Here is a 23,093-nt window from a genome sequence, read left to right as displayed (position 1 = left end):
GGCTCGGGGTTTGATTGAGCGTCATCGTAATAAATGTATGTTGGTACTAATTTTCACCCTTTTTCCCCCTCGGTTTTACCTTCCAGGCTTGACGATCATCTCGTGATCTCACACCACTACCCGAAGGACGCCTACAGGTGCGAGCTTTGTCCTCGGGCGTACAGCTACAGGCCATCGTTGCTGCGGCATCGAGCGATCGTACACGGCGAGCTTCGGCGCTTTCCCTGTGAAAATTGCCCCAAGGTAGGTTTGAGTGATGTTTTTTATGGGTTTTTTCTCCAACTTGATTTTTCTTTATTTCAATCATTTAATTTTTCCATATTTCCTTTGAATAAACACGAAACTTTTCGCGTCCTACATTTTTACCTTATTTAACCCACCATGATTCGAGGTTGCGCATGAAGGTAACTGAAGCCGTTCGATGTGACAATAGCTGCTGAATTAATCCCCCTTTTTGTACTAAGTAGCTCACTTTTTTCTACCCCTTAGTCTATCTCTTATCCTGAACCTCCCTTTTTCGCTTTCTGTACTTCTTACTCTCTCTCTAACACTCTCTCTCTGTGCTGCGCTGTGGCTTGTCACTTGGATACACCAAAAAACCAATTGTTGTAAATTATTTTTCTTATAGACCGAAGAAACCGATGTGAGCACAGCCAACCCCAACACTTCCCCGTCCAGCGAACTATTCAGTTACCTTCTGCAAGCTCATGATAATAGGGTAAGCAATCAAAACTAAAATTGTCCGCTTCGCCAGGGAGTTCGTGGGTCTTTCGGGGGAAAGGAGGGAATGTCATGTCTTATTTCTACCATTTTGCGATCCATCGGCATCTCGGATGGACGTGGTCGTTGCGGTTTGAGTTCGATTTTGACATATTTGCAAACGATGACGACGACGACGGCGACCGTTGCCGTTTCGTACAGTCCGGGAGCCGCGCGATCGCGTGATCCTGAACGTGATATTTGTGGCCCAATTGTGAGGCAATTGAAGTGGTCCACAAAACTCGACTCCGCACGGTACCGTACCGTCTGGCAAACGGCGTGCCCCGATAAGCAGCGCCGATCTTGGTGGTGGATTAAATAATCGATTGTTGCAGTGTCGGCCACGATTTGGACCTTCTTCGGGAATGCTGCTGGAAGGATATTTGGAAAACAGTGCACCTCAGGTCAGGTTTGTGCCTTGATTGAATGTCTGGCGCGGGGGGCGGGGAAAGGCAAATAAGCGTCGGGTAATCTCAATGCGCACCTCTCCGATCGTTGCGCTTGAGTAAACAAACCTTTGCCCCGAACGAAAGCTTGATGATGGACGAGCACGAGGGGGAGGGGTGCGATGGTGGTCCGGAATTGGAATCGAATGAGACCCGGGGTTGATGATTCGATGCCGAACGATTATTATGGCCTCCCCCGAAATATGGCCGCAGTGGCAGCCCGCGCCCGGTTGAAAGATCGATCAATCGAAAAAGGGATCGAGCTCGAGCGAAAGGGAGGAACCGAAAGGGAAAAGGGGTTGGCAACGGTAGATCGTGCTACTCCAGACTCCTCCAGACGCCCCACTCCCTACCCCCACGAAAGGTGAGGCTAGGCCACTTGGCGGTCGCGCGTGCTCGCGCTTTTGGGTGCCCTCTCCAAATCGGATTCGGAAGGCGACGAGATTTCGTGTTGCGCTTGTGTTGATTTCGGTTTTTCTCCACTGGCCATATTTTGGAGTAGGTTCGCGGTGTGCGCGCGCGCGCGCGCTCGTCGATACAGTTGACGAAGATGGGGTAATCAATCATCGAAGCACTAAAGCAACCAGGGGGGCAGTGTGCGCGGGGCCGAGAGAAAGGGCGAAAGGGAGCCACGGATTCACTCGAACGGATGGTACCAACTCCGATGCCTGGGAGGGACGCTAGACTCGACGGGAACTTGGGAAAGAAATGGAACTCTCAATGAAAACGACGATTGAACTGGATAGATAAGAGCTCGTGACCTGCGGCTCTGGGGCGGAATATTGTGGTCTTGTTTGTAGTTTTCCACGCGGCTTGGGCAATAGGAGTCCTCCAGAAGGAGGGAGCGAAGCGCGCGGGGATGATGGTACAAGTGGCGTGACGGAATTTGACAGTTGCCACGCCAGTTGTGGACGAGTGGATTATGCAACCGGTTCGGGCTTATTAGCAATACTTCGCGGGATCGAGATCAGGTCTCGAAAGCAGAAAGATTTGGAAACCACCGGGGTCTAGAAGACGAGACGAGATTTTTGGAGCAGGATTTCGTTTCGGTGGGAGTTGTGAAATGTTCCGCCTGCCTAGAAAACCCCCTCACACCGCCCGCAGGGGGAAGGCTTGTGAGGTCAGAAGGATCGTGTTGTGGATCGAGTGGAAACCGAAACGGCAGAAGTCAATGCTCTTTTCATCGAGAGTACCTTCTTGGGAGGGTCTCATTAATTATAATTAATGATTGCAAGTAGCAGCGGCTACCCCCGCAGGGAGCATCAGCTCCTTCCCTGTCAGCGGGTGGGGTACGAACTTCGGAAACCGAACATTGAGCTAACCAAACCACCAGGAACTGATGGTGTCCGGTGGTGGTGGTGGCTTTAAAACAAAAAAGATGTCCAACGTGAAGATGATGATAACACTAGGAAATAGTCCAGCGACAAGTTCCAGCCTGGGGGGTAAACTATTTATTTCGGACCCTCTCAAGGTGGGTGCTTGCTGAAATGGAGTGGGAGGACATCGCCAAGTACAACGCTGGTTGTGGTCAGCGAACATGTTCCGAGGGGAACGGCCAAAAAAAACGATCTCTGATTTTCGACCCCGCTGTTCAAACATCGAAATGCGATGCTTTGCTGGAGTTTGGCTGACCGAACCGGTACCATCTACTAAAATAGTTGACCACCTACTGGTCAAGTTCTGTTGCCTCACCGGACGATCGTAGGCCGCATGACTACGGGGTGAATCATGATGTTGAATAAAATTATGATTCTAATCCCCTTATCCTCCCGGCTCGCCCGGGTTCGCCTTTGGTTCGCTCGCTCTGAAGATCGATCGATGGCAGATTGAGGTTTTGCCGCTCTTGTGCCATTCCGGAGCTATGGAAGTTTGGAGTTGGGCCCAGGGCCTTGCGGTAAAACAATGGACTCCACATCGGTCGGCTGTGAGGAGGTCTCGAGAGTTCACTTCTAATGACCGGTAGCTAAGACTTTGAACAACGATTCATTCGAGAACCCCTAGGGGGGTTCGCCTCGTTGCTCCCGTTCCCCGTTCGAGTTCTCCCCGAGTTTATCTATTTTCTTATATGGATAATCGCAGTCATGCTTTCATTAGAGGGAGTCGCCTTCTACAGGTAAATCCCCCGAGCGATTACCGGTCACCACTCCCCCATGGGGTGGACAAACCTTCATTGAGAAAAAAAAGACAGCAAACAAGTGAGGTTAATCGAGAGTGGTGGTCGTTTGATCCAGCTTTGGGGATACGATTCTTCCGCGGCCGATATCGCCCAAAGGGTGCATCTCCTTGTACGGTAGCCATTGCCCAGCGGTTCGGGGCCGATAATCGAAAAACCCTAAACGAGCGGGTGCACACTGGGTGTTTCTGGGATTTGCCCGGCCGCCCTGCCTTTTTGCATGCCGGACCCTCGTAGGCTAGTGGAGAGAAATGTATGCAAAATAGGGCAAAAACGAAAAAACCAGCGGGAGCCTGTTTACGTTTGCGCAAATAGCGTTACGGTGGCAAATCCAATCCAATGGTCACCGACTGGGAGATTGGAGAAACCAAAAAAAAAAAACAAATACTCTCCCCATTTGTGGTCTTCAATTTGGTTGGTCGTGCACCGCTAGTGGGATATACTATATTTTCGCAATTTCCGTATTCAAGTTTGGTGTGGAAGGAAGCGAGAACTGAGGGAGGTTTGCCAGATAGGAATGTAATAAGGAAATGAATCAACCTTCAAGCACCAGGTACGGGAGGCACCCCTTTAGGAGCTCATTATAACTCCGCTCCGGTCGTACTTTGTAAGGGAAGGGTTTGACAAACAAATAAACAAAGCCCGGTGGGCAAAAAAGAAACCTCGAAAGAAAGTGCTGCATAATCGAATCAATAAGCAAGAGATTGCAACGCTTTGCATCGGAAGTACTCAAGCGTTACTCGTGGGTCGCAATTCTGGAGATAAACTTACTCGACTCCTTCCTGGTTAATTTTTGTTTTTGCGTGAGCCCGTTTGTTGTTGGATAAACCGCGTGATCATGCTCGAACCACCACTAATGTCGTGTAGCACACCGGGTTGAGAATCTATCGATTGATTAAGATACAAACCCCGGGGTTTTGCGGTCGAGCCGGTTGTTGTTTCGAGCTACCACTTGCGTGTGATCATGCGCAATCGGTTTAGTATACCTTCCCACCTTCCCCTGCGAGTTGCCTTCCTCGCCTCGAAAGATTCCACACCGATTGATATACGGCCAACCGAAAGTGACAGCTGGAAAAGTGCAGAAGCAACAGCAGCACCGTGCTGCGGAGGACGGCAATCGAAATCGACCGCGACTTCTAGTTTCAGCCGGACGCTGATTGGATTGTTCACTTTTTTCGCGGTTGGCAGTTTCACAACTTCGCCACCGGACAGCAGCGAGCTGACGGACGGACATGACTTACCGGAGGAGGACTTTCCGACACAGTCAGTCACCGCGGTCTCTCTTGCTCTGGTAGAGAAAAAACAAAACGAACAAACCACTCGCGAGCTCGCAGAGTACGATCGCTTCCTAGTGTGTAGTATGTTGTGTTGCATTGTGTCCACCGAGACATAGACACACACACACTTTTTGCTCTTCACACTCGGCTCAAACCACAAACTCCTTCCCATTTCGCAACAGATATATATTGATTCGCGCCGGTGTTCGATATGCTCGCGCGTCAACCGCAACAACGCACGCGGGGTCACTCACTAAATAGACATTTCCAATCTAATCATTTTGATTTATTTCCATCAAGCGCGAGTTCTCCCGCGCGGATACGTCCACTAGCGGCGGTTTCTTCTGTTACGCAGTGTTGCCGCAAAGGAGCCGTATGGCTATACGACGGCGGGGAGGGACCCGTACCAAAAGAGTGACCGTTTCGAGCCCCGCACTGGGGAGAAGGCCTGTGGGGAGGGGGGGGGGGGGATCAAAATCCACCCCCTAAATATGTCTCAACTACGCGGACAAAAAAGCGCTACCGCTCCGCCATCGGACAACTCGGGGAGCCCCTCGGACTGCCAAATCTGACAGCTGATTTTGCTAATCACATTTATTCTTCGCCGGCTGATTTGAAAGCACTCCGAAGCACCGGGGGAAGGACGGTCGGCATGGGAGAGGGTGAAGGAGAAGAAGGTCCACTCCCGCTGCGCAGTGAGAAGTTAAATAAGAGGCCGCAGCCAATGTGTCCAGTGACTGGAGGAGGCAAAAACATGATATTCCTTTCTCTCCTCCTTTGTACTTCGCGGCGAGGGTGTCCGATTTATGTTATTTTCCAACATATCTTCCTACAAACGCGGCCGTCCTAACCGTTCCAGACCAGATGGTTGTTTAAATTCCCCTTCGGGGGTTGTTTGAGCTGATTCGCTACACACTACCATTCTCCGGCACACTGACACACACACACGCACCGCGGGGGTCAAATGGACTCGTTCAAATATGTCCACCCGCGATTGCCTAATGGAATCCGGGGAGTTGGTAGCCACTACTTACCTTCGTTTCCCCTACAACCACATCCAACGACGGGTTGTTGGAGTTATTTTGAAACACTTTCTTCACCGACCAAACGCAGTCCTAATGCTCATCCAGTCGAACGCAGGTCCCCCCGAATGGTCCTCATGCCTCCGCCGATACTAGATCTAATGTCGGATCGATCGGCGGATGACATCATGATGATGCTTGGCGGCGAAGTCGCGAGATCGCACGATCGCCACGAGACGAGATTCTAATCAAAAGGAAAAAAAAACTAAAACCACCCTGCATCCATCTATCAACCGACCGATCGAACGTAAGGTAAATACAGCATCCGATCGGGGAATGCGCCGCCTTTGCAGGCTACGTGCGAGTACCTTCGGTGAGCATTATTATTGTGCGTTTGTGCTGGCGATGGACCCCGCCCTTCACTGCCGCGATGGAGACTTTCATTCATGCCATTTACCTTACCCAGGGGGGGGGGGGGGGGGAGGGTTTGGGTATCAAGGTTGGAGGCCTCACTTCGCCTGCAGCTTACGGGGCGGTACTTTGGCCCCCTCCCCGCTTGTGTTGGGGCGGGCTCGGAAAGCTCAAGATCACAATCGAGAAAAACCATCGTCACGAACTGTCAATCTTGATTAGCGACGCGGCGGTGGAAGAGTGGCGAAGGGCAAAACCCAACGAAAAGGGTAAAGTAGAGCTGTAGGGCCACCGGGGTGAGGTGGAGCGGGCGTTGTCCGGCGGTGGAGTTTAGAAAGGGTGCGGGCTGATGGTTGCTACTTCCCGATGAATCAAGTGTTTGTCTCGATGGGATGGATGGAGGAATGGGTCGTAGTCCTTGGGGAACCCTGGAAGAGGGATGGGCAGGTGTCCGTGTGTTGGTGGACGGTAGCAATCGATAGTTATTACTTGGACAGAACTTTTACTTAATTGTTCGGATCTTCAAAGCCTTGTACCTAACCTTGTTTCCCGTTTGTTTGCAGGTTTTCACCGACCCGTCGAACCTTCAGCGTCACATCCGGACGAACCACGTGGGAGCACGCAGCCACGCGTGTCCGGAGTGCGGCAAAACGTTCGCCACCTCGTCCGGGCTGAAGCAGCACACGCACATCCACTCGTCGGTGAAGCCGTTCCAGTGCGAGGTGTGCTTCAAATCGTACACCCAGTTCTCGAACCTGTGCCGCCATCGGCGCATGCACGCCGACTGTCAGGTGCAGATCAAGTGCAACAAGTGCGGCGACAGCTTCAGCACCACCACGTCGCTGTCGAAGCACAAGCGCTTCTGCGACTCGACGGCCATCGCACGGCCTCCGCTCGGTGCCGGCCATCCGGCGCACCATCATCCGCATCACCACCACCATCATCATCACCACCATTCGTCGCAGCTGCGTCACGAGCTATACTCGCACCGGCAGCCGCCAGGGAGTGGTCAGGCAGGAGGCGTTAGTGCAGGAGCAGGCTCAGGAGGAGGAGGAGGAGCAGTAGCAGGGGCAGGAACAGGAGGAACAGGAGTGACTGGAGCGGGAGGAGTACCAGGTATTCACCCTTTGGTACCCGGCATGGCGACACCACCGAACCCGTTCGTGATGTTTCCGGGAGCGCACGCCTTCTTCACGTCCGGCTTCCGGCCGTACCCGGGCATGCCGGGCATGTTTCCGCCCACGCCCGGTCATGCGCCCCAATTCCCGCTACCCTTCTTCCCGAAACCGCCGTTGGAACCGGAGCGCAAAACACCATCGCCTCCGTCGCGCGACCACCTCGGGCTGTTCGAGGGAGCCTATGGCCAGCAGTCGCTGAAGATATCACCGCCGACGGCCGAAGAGGCCACCAACCCACTGCGACCTTCCCCCGCCCGTCCCATACCGGTAAACTTCAACTCCACGGCGGCGGCGGCGGCGGCAGCAGCAGCGGCAGCCGCTTCCGTTGCAGGACTTCTCGGTGGCAGTGGTGAGCAACACCAGCACCATGGCAGCGCCACGGGTCACAACAATAACCACATCAAGGAGAACAACAATCACAACGGCAGCAGTTCCTATGGTCGGGCGTCGAGCCGCAGCGGTTCCGTCCGGGATGGTTCCGATGCGGACGAGGAAGAGGTGGACGTATCCGGGCCGCTTCGGGTGAAGAACTTTTCGCTGCGTTCGAACGAGAGCAACCGGGAGGAGGCTGGCTCGAAAACGAAACCGGCGAGCTCTCCGTCACTCACCGACACGGAGAAGAACTCACTCCGCCGCAGAAGTCGTACGGTCGAGGACGACGAATCCGCTGACTCGGAGGAGTTCGATGGAAACAAAGCGAAGAAGGTAAATATTGGAAAAGAAAACTAAATTAAACACCTATTATTTGGAGCATAAATTAATGTTGTGCCTTATGAATCTTTAGGTGAGATTTATTTATATGAATCTTTCACCTAAGATTCAATCAGATTGATTCATAATTTTTTTTTGATTAGAATCTTCAAACGTTGATGAATCATACGAATCTTTCATGAAGCTTCATGAATTTCGTATGGATCTTTCACGAATCTTAATGATTTTTCCATTGGCTAGGATCATGCGACCACAAAACAAGGGGATTTTTGGTCTTTAATTTTCTGTTCTTTTAACATTCAACTTTGGGATTCATGAGTCTCGGATTAAAATATTTTAGAATATCTAAAACGATGCATCTTTAAACGATGAGTTCTACTAATCAAGTCTTTTTCGTTTATTCTTAAAGGTTAAAAAGGAGGAAGACGGTCCAACGGCGGAGCAACCTCTAGATTTGAGCGTTTCCAAGAAGCCTAAAAATGACTCAGACGACGGAGAGGAGGAAAAGGAAGAGACCGACGGAAATCGCAGCTGCAACCGTAGTCCAACACCGATCGAGGTGGCCAGTCCGACCTCCACACCAACCCCGTCCGTTCCAACTCCCAACTCCTCGGAAACACACCACGATGCGTCCCTTCGCGGACGTGGCGGAAGGAACCGCGGGGGAGCACTGGGAGGCGTTTCGATGTCACCTGCAAAGGTAACCTCACCTTCGGCGGACGTATTCACACTTCCAAGCCCTTCGCCGTCGCTGTCACCCCGCCCTACGCCGTCCCCGTCGTCGCCGGGAGTGGCAAACACGGGACTGGGAGGTGGTGGACCACAACATCAGCCCATCTCCTATCCACGGCCAATCTATCCGCTGCTGCTGGAAGCGATGTATCCTCGGCCCGGAGCGATGGGTGCGTTCCAGCGTCCCGGATTCAACTTCCTTGACTCGTTGGAGTCGAACCTGGACCTGCTGAAACGTAACCGCCACTACGCGAACATGACCGGGAAGGCATTCAACCTGCCGGCGGGCTTTCCCGGCCCTGGAGGATCCCCGGGGGCGCACGGTGGCCCCCCGGGCGTGCCCGGTGCTGGCCTTGCCGGCAAGGTGAAGGACCGCTACATGTGCAAGTACTGCGGCAAGGTGTTCCCCCGGTCGGCGAACCTGACGCGCCACTTGCGGACACACACCGGCGAGCAGCCGTACAAGTGTCGGTACTGCGAGCGATCCTTCAGCATCTCGAGCAACTTGCAGCGCCACGTGCGCAACATCCACAACAAGGAGCGGCCGTTCAAGTGTCACCTGTGCGAGCGATGCTTCGGCCAGCAGACGAATCTCGACCGTCACCTGAAGAAGCACGATGCGGATGCGTCCGGATTGGGGCTTGGATTGGGCGATTCACCCTCGTCGAATGAAGCCGAACGAGGTGACGATGTGTTCTTCGACGAAATTCGATCGTTCATGGGCAAGGTGACGTACTCCGGGCCGGCGGCTTTGCTCGCTGCCACGGCTGGCAATGGTTTGGCCGAGCCAAGCGAGTTGGACACAGCCGTTGGGGAGAAGGCGGACGAGGAGGAGGCGGACGCTGGTGAAGCGAGTGAACTGGTGGAGGACGAGGAAGAAGAGGAGGACGCGGTCAGCAGCGATGGGGAAAGTGACCTGATCAACATCGAATCCGATAAGGATACGGTCAACAATAATGACACGATTGAAGGCGCTGGCGTACGATAAGGGCAACGCTAGTGGAAGATTTAAAAATGCTTTACTTAAACCATAAACGCATTATGCATCAAACTTTGCAGAGCTGTACAGAATTAAAACTTGCTTAGAAAAAACAACATGAGTCAACGGGATCGCATGTACATGTTCCAAACAGCTTTTCACTTCACGCGCATGATTGGAAGCTCAACGGTTCCATTATTTTTTTATCACGAAACCAAAAACAAAAAAACACTTTAGTTTTAAACCTATCCCAATATAATCAAACACTAGCGATTAGATGCGAAGGTCTGAGAGACGAGACATGAGCGGGAGTACAGTAGAACCCTTTTACCTAGGCTAGGCTTCCCTATTCGATACTTTGTTGAACAGTTCGGTTTTCCAGCGGATAAGAATTGTGTTTAGCTAAATGCGTATCTACTTGTCGCCTTTGAAGTAAGCGTTTAAGTTAATCTTTTTTCGCGTTTTATTTTTTGAAACCTTAGACAATTTCAATGCGGTACACAATGGACCAAAACGAAACTCCATTGCGGCACGCAAGTATCAGTCAGGTCAGGTAGGAAATTGGTGTGTATGATACAGTATATTTAGTTGTAGTAAACTTTGGTCAATGAGCAATCGCTTTTCTAGTAACTTATTGTCACCTTATGTTGCGAGCTTATGGAAACAAATTAAAACAATAATATATTAATGTGAATATCCTTTTGCGATAACTAGGAGCTACTAACTAAAAATTATGTGTAAGATGACCCTTTGAAATGATTTGAATTAAATGCTAAACGCATCGTTCGTATGATTGAATAAGAGAACAGAGGATATTTGGACTTGGTTTTGCAAGGAAGTTACTGAACAAGTATGTAAAATACTACAACTCTTTTGATAAGCTGTAAATTCAAGTCGAAATCATGCATAATTGGAAGGACGCTTCAGAATGCACAATTCTTCAATCCCGATACAAAGATGAATTACCAAGAATAACCTAATGGTCAAACGTAGCGAGTACTAAGTAAGATAAATTGTTAGTTAGTTTTTAATAATGTAAAATAATTCAGCTTGGTTACGCCGAGAGGCAACGAACTTTAACCAGTGCATAAAAAAAATCTCCTATCGAAGACAAAAGTTACATAATAAATTTAATTCTTTTAAAGCATTCTTACTTCCCACTTCAGTAACACGCAAACTTAACACATAATTAAAATCAAGATGAAAAATTTTACACTAGAACACAAAAAACGAAGACTAATACATTTCAGGCACTTTAGTGATTTGTACAAGTAAGGGCAGGGGGACAGGAAGCTTCATTCACTCTTCTGGCTTGTACGAAAACAACCATCAACTAGAATGCAGGCAATCGTTTCAACCAACTACTTAAAAAAGTTGTTTTAAGGAGGATCAATAAACCTGTAGGAAAGTGGGATAGTACTGGACATTTTCTCATTAAAAACAACGAGTAGCGTGGAACATTATGATCAATGAGCGATGATGCAAAAATCCGATGGGAAGTGGTACTGTAGTCGATGAAACAACACTATAAACTATCTGAATAAAGCGAAAATCCCGTTATATATAAAATTGAGTTCATATTTTTTTGAGCAGCAGAAAAATTCAACTTGAAAATAGCCCTGTTCTGTGAAATATTTTTGTAAACACTTCATCCTCTACCGACGCCGGCCAGAAAGAAACTGCAAGCTTTTGAAGCTACCGTTCGCTTTGGGAAAATTTTCGTTTTGCGGCAGCGATACCTGATACCCGGTGGTTTGCTTTACTTTATTTGTGCACTCGCAAAGGCACTTATAATTGGCTGGTTTTCGCACCGTCTGAAGTAATTGCCGTCCCCGATCGCTTCGCTGCAGTGGCATCGATCGGCACGAAAACACACACGACGTTTTCTGCGTCTTTAGTTGACAGTGATGTGTTGTGGAAGCGAGTCAAAATCGGACAAAAACTAGGTGCTATTAGTCAAGCAACCTGATCGGGTTTGCCTCGAACTCATGATCATGATTTCATGCAACTTAAACGTGGCTATTGTGTAACTGAACGCAATTTTGGAAAAATTACTACTATTGACGGTAATATAAAAAAAAATGTTTCGTATAAGTTTAACAACTTATAGCAGATTTCAAAATAACAAATTGGATTGATAAAATGTGCACTCAGCATACGACATAGAATGAAAAAAAAAAATTATATCGAAAATGCACGAAGAAAAACAAAAACAATTGGCATTAAATCAATTAATGCACCATATCATTAGCTTTAATTGTTGCCAGCAAATAAAAGACTTCAACGGCAGTGAAAGCGACGAACTCAGGTAACCGAGTATCATCGTTAAAGTGCCGAATCGCAGGTGAAAGAATAAATGTATGATTTTAATTTTTAAAATAAAAACAAAATTAAAAAAAAAACATGGCAGTGAAATCAAACTGGTATTCAGAAACGGTAAAATATTGCAACATTAAGGGAAAGTCTCCTCATCGGTATGCGAACTCCGTCCATAAAAGAAAAGGGAGGGGTTGTTGTTTTGTCTCTTGTAAAACATTTTCCGGTGTTTCACCTTTGCCAGCTTGGCCCATTGATGACACCGTAAAGTATTCTAATTCATTGGAGATCATCGAGACGCTAACGGCCCGCCTGAAAGCTCCTGCTGATGGCGCGACAGAAGACCTTCGTGGACTGCAGGCGACCGCTGCAAGCGCTGTTGATATCATACCATTTCGGGTCAGTTTCATTCCCCGTACGACCGTCCGGTAGCAGTGTTGCAGGATTAAGCGTATAAAGAAAGGATTTTCCGTTCCGATCAAATTGCGAGAATTCGCGGAGATGCTAACGCGTCAATCAAAGAATGATCGCTTCGGCGACGTTTTGCTATCGGCTGCCGATCGTTGGGGTGAACATTAATTCTGAGATCATCTGGATGAGTGGCGGGAGGATCAAAATTTCATTTAGCTTTGGTGATCTTTTATCATAAGCGAATTGAAGCAAAGTTTCATTATTGAAACAATTCTCAACTTGGTTGTTCTTTTTCGAAAGATCAACTTGCTTTATAAAAAAGTAAATTAAATAAATGAATTGCCAACTAATTTCAAGACAGGATAAGTCGATACAGAATCAGTTATCCAACGCGTTTATCTCCAGAAATAATTAATTTATTGTTTTCCGCTGTTTGTTTGAGTAGAAACTGATTTTTTCTACATTTTTTAACATTTTTATTACGAGACTCCGCAACTTTCCTGTAGAGAAACAGCATTTTTAGGTTTTGCAGAAGGATGATATCATTTTTGAAGTTTTTTTTTTACGATCTTCCATATAATCAGACATACCATCAGACATACCCTCGAGCTTAATGCACATCTTGTTCACTTAAATTGACTGGTTTAATTAATGTCCGGGACGACTCCTTTTTCTCCATCACCTTTGGCAAAGATCATGACGAACGGCAATCCACAATCGAATGGAAACTGCAAAGACCTTCCCACCGGCCCTGTTCCGTTCACAGATCACATCGAATTTGCGTGCACGATTCCCCGGCGAGCTGCTGTCCATTTCCGTGACCTTTTCCCCAATGGCCACACCCGTGCCCTTTCGCCCTGTACATAAACACATATTGTGTGTGTCCTGGTTTCATCGCGCAGCGGCGATGCGTAGTGCATCCGCTCCGGTTGCATCCTCAATCGATGCATTGCCGGAGTGCGATCGCGGTGCGTGATACGTCATTTAAAATGCATTAAGATGTACAATTTTTCCACCAGGGCCGAGCCTGTCCGAAATAATGACTTTATTAAACGCAGGACGATTAAAGCCGTGCGGAACAAGGCGTGCGCACGCTCGTAGTGGTGTTTTTTTTTTCTGAGGTTCTGCGGACACGACCACGAAAATGTCTCACGAAAAATCAACGGGCGTGTTTAATTTCGCGGTTCGAGAAATTACCGGTCATCCCTGGGGTGCGATCGGGGTCGGGGTGCATCGACCGGTACATAATCAACATAGAGGATGTGCCCTTCGCTATGTTGGGTTGTATTTTACTTTACCTTTGGTTGAACCCGCTCGAGGAAAAAGAAGTCAAAAGTCAGCCTCAAACCCAAAACCAACTAGTCGACAGTACGCACTCAATAATAACGGCACGGTGTCTGTGAGCCGAGCCGGTCTTTGAGGGTCCTTCGGTGTGGCAGTGTTTAAGCGATCCCATCGATCGTGCACTTTCTCCTGACGACGCCTGATTAGTTACGCAAAGCGCACGGAGGAACACACTCGGTGGCTGAAGAAGTTGCGCCGAATTTATCATATCGAACGTGTTCGCCCGGGTGTGCGAAAATCATCGCATGATTACGAATATGTATGTATGCTACACTTAGCATCCCTTATCACCAAGTTTCCTCTTCCCAGCCACGCTCGGAAGCGGGAAGGATATCTACTTGTGCACCTTGAATTATGTGCCCGTGACGTACTGTAATTACTCAAATTAATGGGCTCGGGATGTTTACATTCCCGGGTTCGCTGCGGGGATAAAGGTGACTGTCAAAATATGCTGGCCGGCGCGCGGAAGACCCCGACACATCGCGAGGTGTCTGCTTTATATGGCAGTAAACGATCGTATATATGGCTGGTGAAAATGATTTTAAATGAAAATGATCGTACCCAATGGGTACGGCATTGTGCGGAGGATGGATTTTCTTTAACGCGCGCTAATGAAGTCGTTATGTGGCTTTTTGTGTAAACAACTGCAACCATTAATCAGTTGTGAAGGGGTGATTACAAAACGGAAGAAAAATTGAGAAGAACTAGTTTGAAGTCATAGTAAAATTGGTTTTGCGTGAAAATACTTGTAACACTTTCTTCAAATATACATTACGTTAAATAAACGGCACCTAGGCTTATTGGTCTCAGATTTAAATCCCAATGGGTTCATTCTTTCGTTCGCGAACGACGGCGTATTTCGGGCGGTGCATTACAAACAAACTCCTTACCGTCGGAATATTAATGACCCCGGTAAACAACAGAAGCTTCCGTCCCAAGGGCGGTCACGTTATAAATGGGTGCATCTTTTTCACCGGAAAACTGATTCTCCAAAATGTTTCGCCACGCCATGCGGTTTGGCCAAATAACACCGCACTGCGAGTGCCTTCCTCGAAACGAAAGGTCACAGGACCTGCAGTATGGAAGGGTTCGTCGCCGCGGCCCATGTTCAAACATGCGAAACGAACGGCATCGTTTCGTGAAGCGAGCGGCACGATTGTAAATTGGAAAATAAACGCAACAATAATCAATTATCGTCATTACCGATGCCTGAACGGAAGCTCCACCAAACTGTTCTTCCAATACCCCGTTGTTTGTTGTAGCCCCGGCATGGAAAGGGCGCGATATCCCTCCCCCTCTCAGCGACCTTTAATGCTCATCCCCCCGCGCACTCCAACGGTGCTTTCGTTTGGAGTTGCGGCCAACCAGCTGACACGAAGACGGCAGGCCCGAGTCAAAATTCTGCTGGTTGTCCCCGGCGGGAGCGTTGGGATGTCTTTTGGCACGTCGGCCAAATAACTTAATTTCGAACCGAGCGTGTTAAAAGCGAACCCATAAACCTATACTTAAGCCAATGACCCAGTCGGCAGAAAACAACTCGCGTTCCCTTTCGCCCCTCAACCTTTTTTGTCTCTTTTTTTATTTCAGATGGTTCACATATGCAGCCTACCCAGTCCCAGTGCGCTTTGGAAGGGAAAATGTGTTTAACATGACACCTTCCATCCACCAGCCTCTCCAGCGATCGAGTCCGCCACGAACGAAGACGATCGCACCGATCGCAAACACCGTGGTTCTTGTAAGTTGCAAAATAAAAGTGAACAAACAACGCACCCCGAAAAGCCGGGGCCCAACCTGGGCGCTGACCGCGGTGAATCTGATCCCTTCCGGGGATGTTTTATTGTGCCAGCATTATTGCCGGCACCGAGCGTGTGATGTGCGCCGGGGATCTTTTTAAAAACACTCCCGTGTGTCGGGTGAAGGTAGATAGCCCAGGAGGTAGGCGCAGAAAAAGGAGTGTGGAGGAATGTCTGGAAACTGCATCGTAAAGTAAACCTCGATCATGGATTCGGTCGATTTGCCTGTTGGCCTCTCCTGAATGATATGCAACCTCCTCGTAGCGGATACCCCAAGATCGAGACTGTTGTAAACTTTTGTCGAAATATGTTGAAATACTTTTAAAACATGGTACATGCATGTGAAAGCATTCCAAAACGCATATTAAAAACACTTTTATGGATGTTAGCAATGTTTTGGTTCTTTTTGACGTTGAAAAGTTAAATCAATGCATTGCAATCATACAAAAATATTGTTGCACTTTACGAGTTTTCTATTCAACAACCATCATAACCTCTCCATTGGTGCTTCAATGCAGGGCAACGAACCTCAAACCAGCTTCTTTAAAGAAAAAAAAAAGCTACCAGATGATGGATCACTGTCTGTGGCGCAGAAATTACGACCACCACCAACCCCAAACAATCGCCAATTCAAGAAGCACAAGATTAAGCTTAATCCTCCCGCATCAGCCGGCGGATTGATGGCGGAAGCATGGCACAAAACAATCCGCAGCACACCTTTATTTCGGTGCGCCCCCAATGGGCCGACGAGGAAGCCCAGTCTGCCAAGGTGACACACGGCCCGCAGCCGATCCTTGGACGATCCGAACGTCGAAAGGATCCGATTTGATGTCACCTCACTGCTTTTTCGGGGTGTTCATTTTTTTCGGTTTTGTTGCTCTTCCGATTAGAGACAAGCAGTTTTTGGGAAAGAGCAAGACCACCCACGAGTGGATAAAATATTGCACGAAGAATGAAAAGACTCCAACGTGCAAACGCGAAAGCGTCGAAATGTCCTATGCAGGGCGGAAGCGTTGCCAAAAAGCCAACAATCAAAGCCACCACAGCCACCTCGTCGTCCTCTACGAGAGTGCGGGAATCGCGAACGGTGGCGAATCGTGTCGTAATGAAACCATAAATCATAGGCAATGCGAAAGATAGACCGCTTCTGATAGTGCACGTCCGGATCTAATCCATCATTAAAACTAAAACGCCGGTAAGTGGATTGTTCAAAATACGCGTGAGGGAAGGGATTCGAAATCGCGGTTGGTTCGAAGTTGGAAATTGAGACGATTTGGGAGGCCAAAGGTGGCGGGAAGAAGCTGGACACGGTTGACACAGAGCCACACTAATGGTGACAGAAAGCTTGCGGGAGTGACGGAAATATAGAAATGGTTCGCAGATCATTTCAAAGTGATAAGCATAGAAAATGCAGGAAATGGAAGCGTAAAAGTAATGCAACACTGACAATAGAAGATCATTCATAATGGTGAGGGATGTTTGTCACATCTTTTAAATATTAATTCAATTATTCATTTACAACAGTTGGGATGGTCTTCCAATACAATCCAATTTAATGCTAAATTTAGTATCTTAGTTGAATAAACTGGATACGTCTCTGCCGTCTAAGTTAATTTGAAATATTTTGAAACAAAGCCAATCCTTAAATTCGTCAAAACTAAAATACTTCTCTTTAACACACTAAAAATATGTAATCACTGTTCCACTTTCCCTCCACATTGCGTTCAAGTGTACTGCTGATTGGAACTTCACGAAAGACTCATTTAAGTTGGCCCGTAAACGAAGGCAAATTCAACATCCGCAGGGCTAAACAAATAGTTGCATTTGTTATCCGCGATGTTCACTTTCCCGTCCTCCCCGAAGCACGTTTACTGCAGGTGTGCACCACTTGCACTATTTATTTTATTTTCTTTCATTACATTTTGTTGCAGCCACTGAAGTAGCCGGAACGGCGAAACCGAAGAACAGTTATGTCCACCTTCCGTGTGCAATCCAATTGTCCGAGGGCAGTTCACGACGGCACGGCATGCCAACAGCATTTTTGATTTCTTACCTCAGTTGTTTTTGTTTCCGCGATAAGCAAACCACCAACCCAAGGCCCTTCAAGTTGATCGTGCGAGCCTGGTGATAGAAGACAATGGAGGAAAGCGGGAAAAGTGTTTCGTTGGGTCTTCTGCATGGGTTATCTTGGTAAAGTGAGAGAAGGATTTTCTTTTTTCATGTCCATTCGGTAGCTTAGATGTGTCTTTAAAGGTTGAAATGCTTCGAAAAACACTAATTTGCAACTGTTTGGAGGCAATACCAAACCAAACAAAATATAATAACTAATCTCTATGATCAGGCAATTTATAATAATTTTGATATCAAATAGTATAAGTGATGTGTAATGAAGTAAAAGCAAGACGAAGGTTTTTTACATTTTTTTGAAAGGAAATTGTAGCTTTATTTCGATAACAATATTAACATGCGTAGAGATTTTTCTTAACAGGAAGACAACTACTAAGAAAATAACTTATATCTCTTAAAGAGATGAACAAAGATTGAGTAATGGTTTGGTAGTAGCTTGGATGCTTTGAGCAGGACGCTGGTTGCTTTCAAGTAACTAAAATAAAATAACGTGAACGAAAAAGAAACTGAATACGAAGATTAGGCAAGTGAACATTGAAATAATACAATAAAAGCTCACGTGTCGCAAATCGCGCATCGCTTCTCCTTCCTGACGCGATTATGTTGCTCCGCATGATCACACCAATGTTTTTCCTATGCTGCGTAGGCGTAGGATAATGTGATCTATGGAACCGCATCCAACCCACCCACCACTCCACAGCCGTGCCCGCGTGTGGGTGTATCGCAGTTTATTGCGGCGGGAAAACATTCCGCGATGCGAACGCGAAAAATATATCACAGCGCAGAAATCGTAAGCGATGGCGCAAGCAGAACAACCCTCGGCTGCGATTGCATTTTAATTGGATTATTGGAAGGTGTATGCAAATTTGCATCGATCCGCATCGAAGGCGCATTCGGGAACGCTAGAGCGCCGCTGGAGCGGGAAGCAGTCGGAACTCGACGCCATCGAAGAAGTTTGCTCCGGTTACATCACACTCGAGGGGGCCTTCCTGGAGCCCTCGTCCATGTCCGCTGCTCCCCTGGGGTGTTTTTATGTTGTTACCGTTGCGGTTTTCTTTCCCCTTTCCACCGCACACACACTGCTACTCCACCTTGCCCGAGCGGGTGGTGGCTTACGAGACCAATGGTGATGGTTATCGCAAAAGATGTGGGTAAACTTTGTCGCCAAATAATTAGCCCCGGGGACATTTTCGCCGTGGCCAAGGGCGTGCGAAGTTTGGAGTAGGGGAGAGAGGGGCTTTGGCACAAGATCGAGATCCCGGGCGACCCTAATGAAGTGCAGTCACTATGGCGGGGTAGGCGTTGGTTGGTTGAAGATTGATTGAAAGGTGCCGCCGAGTGGTTCAATTTGTTGGACAAGAATAAAAAATGATGATGACTGGGGGGGGAGGATTGTCTCTTGAAAGGTGTGAAGGGCAAGAGGAGGAAAGTTGAAGGTAATATGACTGGTTTGTCGATTGTTGAAGCAATGATCACTACGAAGAAGGAATGTATTGCTTTTTAAAAAAGAACTTTTTGTCTTTGATTTTGTGTGTTGTGTGCTTGTTTTATTTAAAACATTTTTTATTGTTTCAATAACATGTTAATTATTTTCAGTACTACTCAATAATATTTTTTATGCTCTCCCTTTTTTGAATTTTTTTTCAAGCTCATTCAAGATTGCCTCAGTGATATCATTTTTCATCTCATCATGCCATTAGGGGATCAATATTTTTGGGTGAATCTGCCGATTCATCTTCTTTTCAACAATCTCTTTGCGTCGCAATGGAAGATTCCCAAAATGCGCACCATTTCTCATGCCATCAGCGAGCCACCCTTGGCTGCGATTATCAGCAATCGTCATGCAAAAACTCTTCCGAAGCCGCGCAGGGTTCTTCCATTCCCTCGCGAACCATCAGCGCACAACAGAAAGAGTGATGATGTTCTGCCGGGTTCCCTTCCCAGCAACGATAGGGAGATTTAATCTTCTTTAATGTTATTATTTCATCGCGATTCCATTAAAATCATCTCCGAAAAGATGCACGTCGGGGAGTTTGTTGTTTCGGGATGGGTTGTTTGTGGTTGATTTGGCTTTTTGGCTAAAGTTTTTAACCGTTCGCAGTGTGCGATAGCGATCGAGGCTGGAAGTCCAAGGAGAAAGGTACCGCTGAAGAGGATATTTCATGCAGATGAAAATCAATGGTGATTGGGTAAATCTTGACAGGCCGTCCGGCAGTTTGCTGGATGCGATTTCACAGCGTTCGTTGACATTGCGGTGCGGCCTTTGGTGTCCGCCTCCGACGTATGCAAACAGCCCGCGAGCTGAACCGGGGAGAAACGATCAATAAGATAGCAAGACATCTTTCAGAACGGCCTCGAGGGCAGTCATCGGAAGATTCTTGCCATGGTTAATTGCCCGCAGAGGTATTGGGAGATTTGGCGGCATCGATAATCCATCATGTGTGATCGAAAAAAAAATGAAAAATGAGACCATCGCTCGGGGGTTCTGTTTCCAAAAGAGTGGTGAGAATGTGTTTGATTTTGGAGAAAGGGATTTTTGAGAAATATTTGACCCATAAAAAAACATTTTACATAAAGTTGAAATTATTGAGTGAGGTGTTTTTCAATCATAAATTTCTTCAGTCTGGACATATTCTTCGACTAATTATTTTTTTCCAAAATAGTTACCATAAGGCTTTCGTCACATCGACATCTCAACTCCTTCCCGTATTATTCACTTTTACTTTGACACACCGCTGACAGGGGATGTGTGGCGGTCTTTATTCATTTGAAGTGGTGTCTTTTTCATTACAACCCTTCAACTGGCCAACTTTTACCAACGAACGCGGAGAAAAACGATAAGAAAAAACAATATAAAAGTTCGTACAACCTTAAGCTATGGCGCGGGGTTTGAAGTTCGACAAGATCGGAAGGGTAGCAGTGTATGTAGCATCGGCTCCGCCAGTGACTTTCCCCGGTTTTCTTCTCCAATTTTCCATCCGCCCGTCCTGGTTGGGTCGTTTTAGCTGATTAAATTGTAATTTAATTTATGCACTATCACAACTATCTCGTAACAGGCAAACCGAACGCGATCCGAAGGGAAACCCTCGAAAAACATTGCCCAGAATGTGGAGTCTCAAGGCACGGGAAAAATGTGGCAGGATGTGGTAGGACCGGCTCGCAAAGGATGCAAGTGCGCGGTCTCATTTAATTTTATCGCTACCGTACGCTGACAAAAAGCGCAAAAAATAACACGTCCCCACATAAAATGTTTGGCGAAGGTGACTGTTTTATGTTGAATTAATTTTATGTGCAATGTTGGCTAATGAAAGGTACTGTTTAATGATGTGAAATGATTTACCCGGACGGCGACTGGTGTTCGGGGTTTTTGGGACGCGTTCCAACCCCCGGGTCACATGTTGTATTCCGAAAATTGCCCAAAGTATCTTGCTCCAATAGTAAATAATATGTTTGAACAAATTAATTACAATACAACGTTTGGTTCTGTTTTTTACCGATATTTATTAACACTTTGAAATCATTAACATAAGTTGTAGAACGTCACACTTTATCCGTCCGGGTCAATGGTTGAGTTGCATGTTTCCTTCCAATAAATATCAAATCCTACTGCAGACTTTTGCTTGCGTGTATGGCGTTTACCAATGGGAATCGGTTTAAAAGCTACAATGTGTTTCACATGTGTGCAACTGCACGGTGCATCGGGCACAAGATTGAGTAAATTAGGCACAACTATTGTGTGTGAAGCGTTTGAATGGAAACAAGTTACAACGTAAACTAGAGCAGCAGCTGTTAAGAAATGCGGATGGAAACGGTGTTTTGCATTTTGTTGTTATCCGCTCGAGCCGATCGGGTTTCAGTATTCTCACGATCGGTAAACTTATCCCACTTGCTGGTGCAATACTTTGGTGCGTTGGCGTTAAACATTTCAGTGGAAGAAGGAAAAAAGCTAAAGAAGAGACACTGCACACCAAATCGAACAATTTGCGCGCGATGATGAGATTTAAGCGACGAACCTCGGTTAAGTGAAATAAAACGCGTCCATCTGTGCCGGTGACGCCCGTCGTCTGTTGATGACTTCATTTCATTCCAGTTCGAGTAATAATGGTCGTTTTTGTCTTTGTGGCTGAAAGCGGATTGTCCTTTCGGCCGGGATGTAATATCGCACCCGGTAGAAGATCGCCTTTTGCAAGCTGTTGCTGGGCAGCGTTTTTATCGGTGAAGGGGAATACGCGGTCCTGGACGAATAATTTTTTTAAATTCAATAGCGCACCTTCGTGCACGCTTCCCACCCCGTCGATCGATCAAGATGGCTAGCAAGATGGGTTCGCCCTTTTCCGAGTCTCACTCGTTCGGTTGCAAAACATAATCGACCCAAAAAGGACACAACAGTAACCATTTATATTTTCTGTAATCAGCAAAATAAAAAACGCATTTCTTAACGATCACAAAATCGTTTGCAACCTTTTTCGCAAGAGTGTGACATCGTCCTCTGAACACGATGAGTTTTTCACGACGATGTTTTTTGTGTTGCTTCATTGTTTTATTGTTTCTACTCGTAAATGGATTGATCTTTTATGTCTTTGTCAAGGAGTTGCATTTGGCGCTTGCTGGAAACAAGAAATTAAAGCTGCGTATTAAAAATAAATAGATCAATGAATACATAATGCTTTAATCCTCGCTTGATGCGAACAATAAGATACAACTGTTAAACTGTCATGAAGCAAGACAATTAAGTGACTACAAAATCTTTTAATTATATTTGGATCGATCAACATGCAATGCTATACTTTTAAAAAAGGATATCAATTATATCATTATTAATGACATTGAGGAGAAATACTCTCAATTCACCTGAGGGATTAACTCAAACAGTTATTGTGAAAGAAAAAGAGAAATCGCAACCGATTACTGATCGAAGAACATAATGATCTCCGCCAAATTTATGATCGAATGCACTTGGAAAAGAGAGCGAAAAGCGAGCCACCATTTGTACCCGCAGGATTTTGCTTATGCAATGGCGTGTTTATGTTTTTTTGGACAATCAAAAGATTCGACTGTTTTTTTTCTTTCGTACCCTCCAACGTTTGGTCTCGTAATTTAAAGGATAAATGTCAACTTGCGGGGGACCACACCCGTCGCAATGATTTGTTTACCGCGCGACAATGTAGCTGCCCGTGCCGCAAGGGGGTTGGCACGAGCTTTTGACCGGTGAAACGGTGTCGGTCCAACGATTGGTCCATTTAAATGCAATCCTACGCGATAATGTCGGCCAAACGGTCCCGGGCAGTGCATGATCAGATACAATTTGCATCGTAATGGTTTGTTGTCCAAAAGAGTTGTACACCCTTTTATCGGGCCCGGGGTCGTTTGCCAATGCGGTGGTGGCAAGCGTTTTCCACCTCGCTCCACCAGAC

The 23,093-nt window shown here is 47.0% G+C and overlaps 1 protein-coding gene across 1 annotated transcript in view; it reads left to right on the top strand.

The window, feature by feature from the left end:
- LOC131293455 (transcription factor hamlet-like) overlaps positions 1 to 9,697 on the top strand; it is a 46,162-nt gene extending 36,465 nt beyond the window's left edge. The window contains exons 7-10 of the mRNA XM_058321533.1: positions 87 to 243; positions 629 to 718; positions 6,652 to 7,971; positions 8,387 to 9,697. Coding sequence (XP_058177516.1) covers positions 87 to 243; positions 629 to 718; positions 6,652 to 7,971; positions 8,387 to 9,697 — 2,878 coding nt within the window. The remainder of the gene's footprint in view (positions 1 to 86; positions 244 to 628; positions 719 to 6,651; positions 7,972 to 8,386) is intronic.
- The last annotated feature ends 13,396 nt before the right edge of the window (positions 9,698 to 23,093 follow it).

The sequence above is a fragment of the Anopheles ziemanni genome, chromosome 2, assembly GCF_943734765.1.
Source record: "Anopheles ziemanni chromosome 2, idAnoZiCoDA_A2_x.2, whole genome shotgun sequence".
In the NCBI taxonomy this organism is placed as follows: Eukaryota; Metazoa; Arthropoda; class Insecta; order Diptera; family Culicidae; genus Anopheles; species Anopheles ziemanni.
The sequence above is the reverse complement of the archived record's forward strand: the minus strand, read 5'-3'. Positions and strand labels throughout refer to the sequence as shown.